Source organism: Giraffa tippelskirchi, chromosome 6 (assembly GCF_054371585.1).
Source record: "Giraffa tippelskirchi isolate mGirTip1 chromosome 6, T2T-mGirTip1v1.2.pri, whole genome shotgun sequence".
Lineage (NCBI taxonomy): Eukaryota > Metazoa > Chordata > Mammalia > Artiodactyla > Giraffidae > Giraffa > Giraffa tippelskirchi.
Window position 1 is genome coordinate 87,024,130 of NC_137280.1, and position 7,113 is coordinate 87,031,242.

The 7,113-nt window shown below is 38.1% G+C and overlaps 1 protein-coding gene across 1 annotated transcript; it reads right to left on the bottom strand.

Moving 5' to 3' along the window:
* Positions 1-3,050: 3,050 nt before the first annotated feature.
* LOC145511101 (olfactory receptor 7A17-like) lies at positions 3,051-6,410 on the bottom strand. Its single transcript, XM_081503743.1, has 2 exons — positions 6,398-6,410; positions 3,051-4,054 (listed from the first exon to the last, which is right to left on the bottom strand). Exon 2 carries the CDS (start codon positions 4,017-4,019, stop codon positions 3,051-3,053), a length of 969 nt encoding a protein of 322 aa, XP_081359869.1. The 5' UTR covers positions 4,020-4,054; positions 6,398-6,410.
* Between the last annotated feature and the right edge of the window lie 703 nt (positions 6,411-7,113).

Here is a 7,113-nt window from a genome sequence, read left to right on the forward strand (position 1 = left end):
CAGGATCATGGATGAGCCTTAGAAACACTGTGTAGAGACTGACAGCTAGTTACAGACTCATGAGAAACCCAGCAGAGCTTGAAACAACTCCAAACCATATCATCTCATTTGATAATGTATGTTATGTTTTACCATTTGATTTTAGGATGGCTGGTTATGCAGCCTGCTAACAAATGTAAGAATCAAACTATATAGCACAGGGACTTCTGCTTGACACTCTGTAATTACCTAAGAAGGGAAAAGAATCTAAAGAAGAGTGGATATATTTATATGTATAACAGATTCACTTTGCTGTATACTTGAGACTAACACAGCATTGTAAATCAACTATGTATGTGTGTGTGTGTGTGTGTGCGCTCAGTTGCTCGGTCATGTCTGACTGTTTGCTACCCCCTGGACTGTAGCCTACCAGGCTTCTCTGGAATTTCCCAGGCAAGAATGCTGGAGTGGGTTGCCATTTCCTTTTGCAGGGGATCTTCCTGGCCCAGGGATTGAACACATGTCTCTTGTGTCTCCTGCATTGGCAGGAGTATTCTTTACCACTGCACCACCTGGGAAACCAAAATCAACTGTATCTCAATAAAATTTTTTTTTTAAAAATTGAATAATACTGAGGACAAGGATAATAATCTACTACTTCTTATGTTTCACTGTGTTCTGACATTTGAAGACAGCATATTTGATTACAGTGTTACTCAATTTTTTCTTTTTTCACACAATTGTATTAAAAAGTGACTTCATTGGTGTTCCTTTCCAGATACCCAGGAAAGCTGGCAAGAGCATTCACGTTTGTGCACAAAAACTGCTGACCCTGAATCATATGAGTAGGTAGAAATTCAAGTTCTTTGATGCATCAGTTTTGATTATGAGTGAAAGTCACTCAGTCGTGTCTGACTCTTTGTGACCCCGTGGACTGTCCATGGAATTCTCTAGGCCAGAATACAGGAGTGGGTATTCTTTCCCTTCTCCAGAGGATCTTCCCAACCCAGGGATCAAACCCAGGCCTCCCTCAAGCCCTAGGCGGATTCTTTACCAGCTGAGCCACAAGAAAAGCCCAAGAATACTGGAGTGGTGGATTCTTTACCAGCTGAGCCACAAGAAAAGCCCAAGAATACTGGAGTGGCTAGCGTATCCCTTCTCCAGCAGATCTTCCTGACCCAGGAATTGAACAGGGGTCTCCTGCATTGCAGGTGGATTCTTTACCAACTGAGCTATCAGGGAAGCCCTATGAAAACTGATCATGAAAGTTGAAGTAATTCCTTTGTATAATATGGAAGATATTAAGTAGATAATATTTTTTTTATTTTTAAATGTATTTATTTATTTTTATTTATGTATTTATTTTTTACTTTACAATATTGTATTGGTTTTGCCATACATTGACATGAATCTGCCATGTGTGTACATGTGCTCCCCTTCCAGAACCCCCCTCCCACCTCCTTCCCCATCCCATCCCTCTGGGTCATCCTGGTGCACCAGCCCCAGGCACCTTGTATCATGCATCGAAACTGGACTGGTGATTCGTTTCACATATGATAATTTACATGCTTCAGTGCCATTCTCCCATATCATCCCACCTTCACCCTCTCCCATAGAGTCCAAAAGACTCTTCTATACATCTCTGTCTTTTTTGCTGTCTCGCATACAGGGTTATCTTTACCAACTTTCTAAATTCCATATATATGCATTAGTATACTGTATTGGTGTTTTTCTTTCTGGCTTTCTTCTCTCTGTATAATAGGCTCCAGTTTCATCCACCTCATTAGAACCGATTCAAACGAATTCTTTTTAATGGCTGAATAATATTCCATTATGTATATGTACCACAGCTTCCTTATCCATTTGTCTGCTGATGGACATCTAGGTTTTATTCCCTGTTCATTTTGTTTATGAAAACATTTGGAAAAGGTGCAATATTTTATTTAGAACAATGGAAAAAGTCATAGTTGTAGGTATCACTGGAAGTTTTCAAGTAAGAACAGTTAGATAATTCAATAAGAAAATATAAAACAATTTCATCAATCCTTCACTTCAATAAATAAATCCTCTTATACATTGACACTAGTATTTCCTACTTCAATGAGTAGAAATACAGCTTGAAAAGAAATGTCATGCATAATAACACAAAGTATAATTTAAAATTTACTTCATTATATTCAAGGTCATCTCAGACTCGAAGTTCATATTAAGTTAGTTGACTTACTGCAATTTATCTTTCTATGTAGACTACACTTGCAGACATGTATTTAATGATTGGTTTTGCCAGTGACTATGGTAGGCAATGTAAACAAGAGAGATAAGAAATTCTAATAAGAGAACAGAATCCTAATTAGGAGAATAAAACCCAATGATTCTTGTGAAACACAGTAAGTGATATGCAAACGAATATTAGACACGAAAGTGAAAAACTGTGGTCTCAGATTTTTCTCTCCTATAAAGTGGTAAAAATGGCCTGTTGTCAAGTTCAGTTTTTTGTGTCATGGTGGTACCTCATGATATTCTTTAATAAAGTGAAAGATACATTAACTGAGGTGATATTTGCATTTGAGAAGACATTGTTCTTATTAACTACAAGCAGCTACGTGAGATAAATGGGAATTTCCAATTTTCTCATATCAAAGATTGGGAATAAAGTAGGAAAAACAGGAAGGAAGAAAAAGAAGATCAAGTTGTTAGATATTTGAGAGCAAAGAGAGCTTAATTAAGTGAGTAAGTAAATTGCATGTATTAGTTGCTCAGTTGTGTCTGACTCTCTGGACCCCATGGACTGTAGCCCGCCAGACTCCTCTGTCCATGGGCTTTTCCAGGTAAGAATACTGGAGTGGGTGACCATTCCCTTCTGCAGGGGATCATCCCTACCCAAGAATCAAACCCAGATCTCCTGCATTGCAGGCAGATTCTTTACCATCTGAGCCACCAGGGTATCCCAAATAAATTGTATAGATTAGTTGAAAAAATGAAAACTCCAGGAAATAAATAAGAGCCTGTTACACATCCACAATCTGACTAAAGAATCACAACTACTGACAGTGAGGCCTTGAGTCTTGCTGTCATGGGCACTTCTCTAGACCCAAAATAATTGACCTTTTTAGACTCGCCATCACAAAGAATCTTTTCAGAGCTTTCCTTATGTCTTTGTTCCTCAGACTGTAGATGAAAGGGTTCAGCATGGGTGTGACCACAGTGTACATCACTGAAGCTATTTCACTTGAGTGTGAGCTGTGGATAGTAGCAGAGCTAAGGTACACTCCTAGACTTGTGCAAAAAAATAAAGAGACAACTGAGAGGTGAGATGCACAAGTGGAAAATACTTTATACTTCCCCTGAGATGATGATATTCCACTTATAGAGGAAACTATCTTAGAGTAAGAGTAAAGAATTCCAGACAGGAGACCACCACCCAGCAGTACAGCTGACAAATACATCACCGTATTATTAAGAAAGGTGTCAGAACAGGCAAGTTGAATCATCTGATTGATTTCACAAAAATAGTGGGGGACTTCTACATTAGTGCAAAAAGAAAGCTGCAACACCATTAAACTTTGCAACAAGGAATCCAGGATACTAATGGTCCAGGACACGAGAACTAGCAGTCCACAGAACAGGGGGTTCATGATGGCTGTGTAGCGCAGGGGATGACAAACAGCCACAAAGCGGTCATAGGCCATCACAGCAAGGAGAAAGATGTCCAATACTGCAGAAAATATGAAAAAATAAATCTGTGCAATGCAACCTTTATAAGTGATAATGTGGCTGTGCGTCTGGATGTTCCACAGCATCTTCGGGATGGTGGTAGAGGTGAAGCAGATGTCTACAAAGGACAGGTTGGAGAGGAAGAAGTACATGGGGGTGTGGAGATGGGGGTCAGAGCTGACAGCCAGGATGATGAACAGGTTTCCAAACACAGTGATCAGGTACATGGAGAGGAAAAGCCCAAATATGAGAGGCTGCAATTCTGGCTCCTCTGAAAATCCCAGAAGAAGAAATTTGGAAATGTGTGTATTATTATCTGGCTCCATGTGTTCAAGGTCACTTGCAGGAAAGAAGGAAATAATATTACTAATATTCACACAGACTTGCATTATTTATACATTTGAAATGCCACAAGTTATATTTTACAGTCACAAAAATAATTTTAATAGTTTGTGTATGAATCTGGTTCTTTAGTGTATTCCTGCGGCACTTTTGACAAGGAATTTTTGTTACAATCAGCTTTTTTTCCAAGAAGGTCATGTATTCTATGATTTTAATGAGAAATTCTTCATGGATTTCTGGTATGTTAGTTTTCCTCATACCATGTTTTAATTACTGTTGAGGCTATAAGTTATGGTGATAAAGAGCAAAAATTTCTACAATTCGATGATAGAAAAAATATATAAGCAAATAATAAAATCATATAATACTTCAAATGGGGACAAGTTGTTTCAAGAAATGTAAAGCAGATATAAAGAGTGAATAGTGCATTCTGTTTTCCACGGGTACTTAGCCAAGACCTGAAAACAAGGTGACATTTGAACAATGACTTCATGTAAGAGAGGGAGGGAGATGAAGGACTGTGGTGGAAGTGTGTGTCTGGCAGAGGGAATGGTCAGGACTCAAATAAATAAAATCAGAAATGAAAGAAGCGATGTTATAACTGATACCAGAGAAATACAAAGGTTTACAAAAGACCGTTAGAAATAGTTATATGTCAATGAATTGGAAAACCTAGAGAAAGTATTAATTTCTTGAAAAACATAGACTATATAGTTCATGAAATTCTCCAGGCCAGAATACTGAAGTGGGTAGCCCTTCCTTTTCTAGGGGATCTTCCCAATCCAGGGATCTAACCCAGGTCTCCCACATTGCAGGTGGATTCTTTACCAGGTGAGCTACAAGGGAAGCCCTGAAAAACACAACTACTAAGACTAAATCATTATGAAATAGAAAATGTGAAGAGACCAATTACTAGAGGGAATTGGTCATCACTTTTTATTCACATCTACTTGTTTATCTTACATCTGGAAGTTTGGGTCTTTGGACAACTTTTCTCTATTTTCCTTGGCTTCAACCCTCTGCTTCTGATATCCACAAGTCTGTTTTCTTTCTCTATGATTTTTTTGTTGCTTTTGGTTTTTAATAATTCACACATAAGTGAGATCATATAATAGCTGACTTTTCTATTTGACTTCTTTCATTAGCAGCATGGCCTATTTATGCTGCCATAAGTTATAGGACTTTCTAATTTTTTTATGGCTAAGTGGTATTCCATTGTATACATTCACCTCAATTTCTTTATCCATTCATCTATTCATGTACACTGAGGTTGCTTCCATGTCTTGGCTTGTAAACTAGGCTGTTATACCTTAATTACAAACTATCAAAAATAAAATAATCATAACTGCTTTTACAATTGTATCAGAAGGAATAAAATACCTGGGAATAATGGGAGAGGCATAAGACCTGTACACTGAAAAGTATTAGACATTGATGAAAGAAACTGAAGAAGACACAAATATATAGAAAGATATACTTTACTCATAATTGAAAAAATTATTATTGTTAAGATTTTCATACTCCCCTACAGGTTCAATATAAGTCCCATTGGGACTTATATTGGTATGGGTGATGATCAATAAAGATGATATACCTTTTTAATTTAACCATGAGAAGTAATAAAATATTTCTATTTGTGAGAGCATGGATGGATCTCGAGTGTTTTAGTGAAAGGGTTAGTCACTTAGTCATGTCAAACTCTTTGTGACTCTGTTGACTGTAGCCCACCAGGGTCCTTTGTCCATAGAATTCTCCAGGCAAAAATACTGGAATGCTCTCAGCACTGTTTACAATAGCCAGGACATGGAAGCAACCTAGATGTCCATCAGCAGATGAATGGATAAGGAAGCTGTGGTACATATACACAATGGAATATTACTCAGCCATTAAAAAAAATACATTTGAACCGGTTCTACTGAGATGGATGAAACTGGAGCCCATTATACAGAGTGAAGTAAGCCAGAAAGAAAAACAACAATACAGTATACTAATGCATATATATGGAATCTGAAAGATGGTAACGATAACCCTATATGCGGGACAGAATGAGAGACACAGATGCATGGAACAATTTTATGGACTCTGAGGGAGAAGGTGAGGGTGGGACGTTCTGGGAGAATGGCATTGAGACATGTGTATTGTCATATGTGAAACAGAGCACCATTCCATGTTCGATGCATGTGACAAGGGCTCGGGGCCGGGGCAGTGGGATGATCCAGAGGGATGGGAGGGGGAGGGAGGTGGGTGGGGGGTTCGGGAAGGGGAACACATGTAAACCCATGGCTGATTCTTGTCAATGTATGGCAAAAACTATTACAATATTGTAAAGTAATTAGCCCCCAAGTAAAATAAATAAATTTATAAAAAAAAAAAAAAAAATACTGGAATGCATTGCCATTCCTTCTCCAGGGGATCCTCCTGACCTAGGGATCAAATCCAGGTCTCCTCCATTGTAGGCAGATTCTTTACTGTCTGAGTTACAGAGGAAGTCCATGAGTGTCTTCAGCTAAGTGAAATAAGTTAGACAGAAAAATACAATATAGTAATCTCTCATGTGAATTCTAAAACAACAATGACAAATCCTGACTGAAAAATAATGAGCTCACAGAAACAGAGAAAATTTAAAGGTTACCAGAGATGGAAGGTGAATAAAATGGGTAAAGGAAGTCAAAAGGTGCAAACTTCCAGTTATATAAAGTAGATCATTGGTTTCACATATGATACAGAACACCATTCCATGTTTGATGCATGAGACAAGGGCTCAGGGCAGGGGCAATGGGATGGCCCAGAGGGATGGGATGGGGAGGGAGGTGGGTGGGGGGTCCAGGAAGGGGAACACATGTAGACCCATGGCTGATTCACGTCAATGTATGGCAAAAACTATTACAATATTGTAAAGTAATTAGACCCTAACTAAAATAAATAAATTTATTTAAAAAAATAAAGTAGATCATTGGGATCTAATGTACAGCATAGAGGCTATACTTATTTTAATGTTTAATTAATTTTAATTATTAATTTCCTTTACCCATTTGACTTCTTTATTGATGGAGAAGGGAATGGCAAACCACTTCAGTA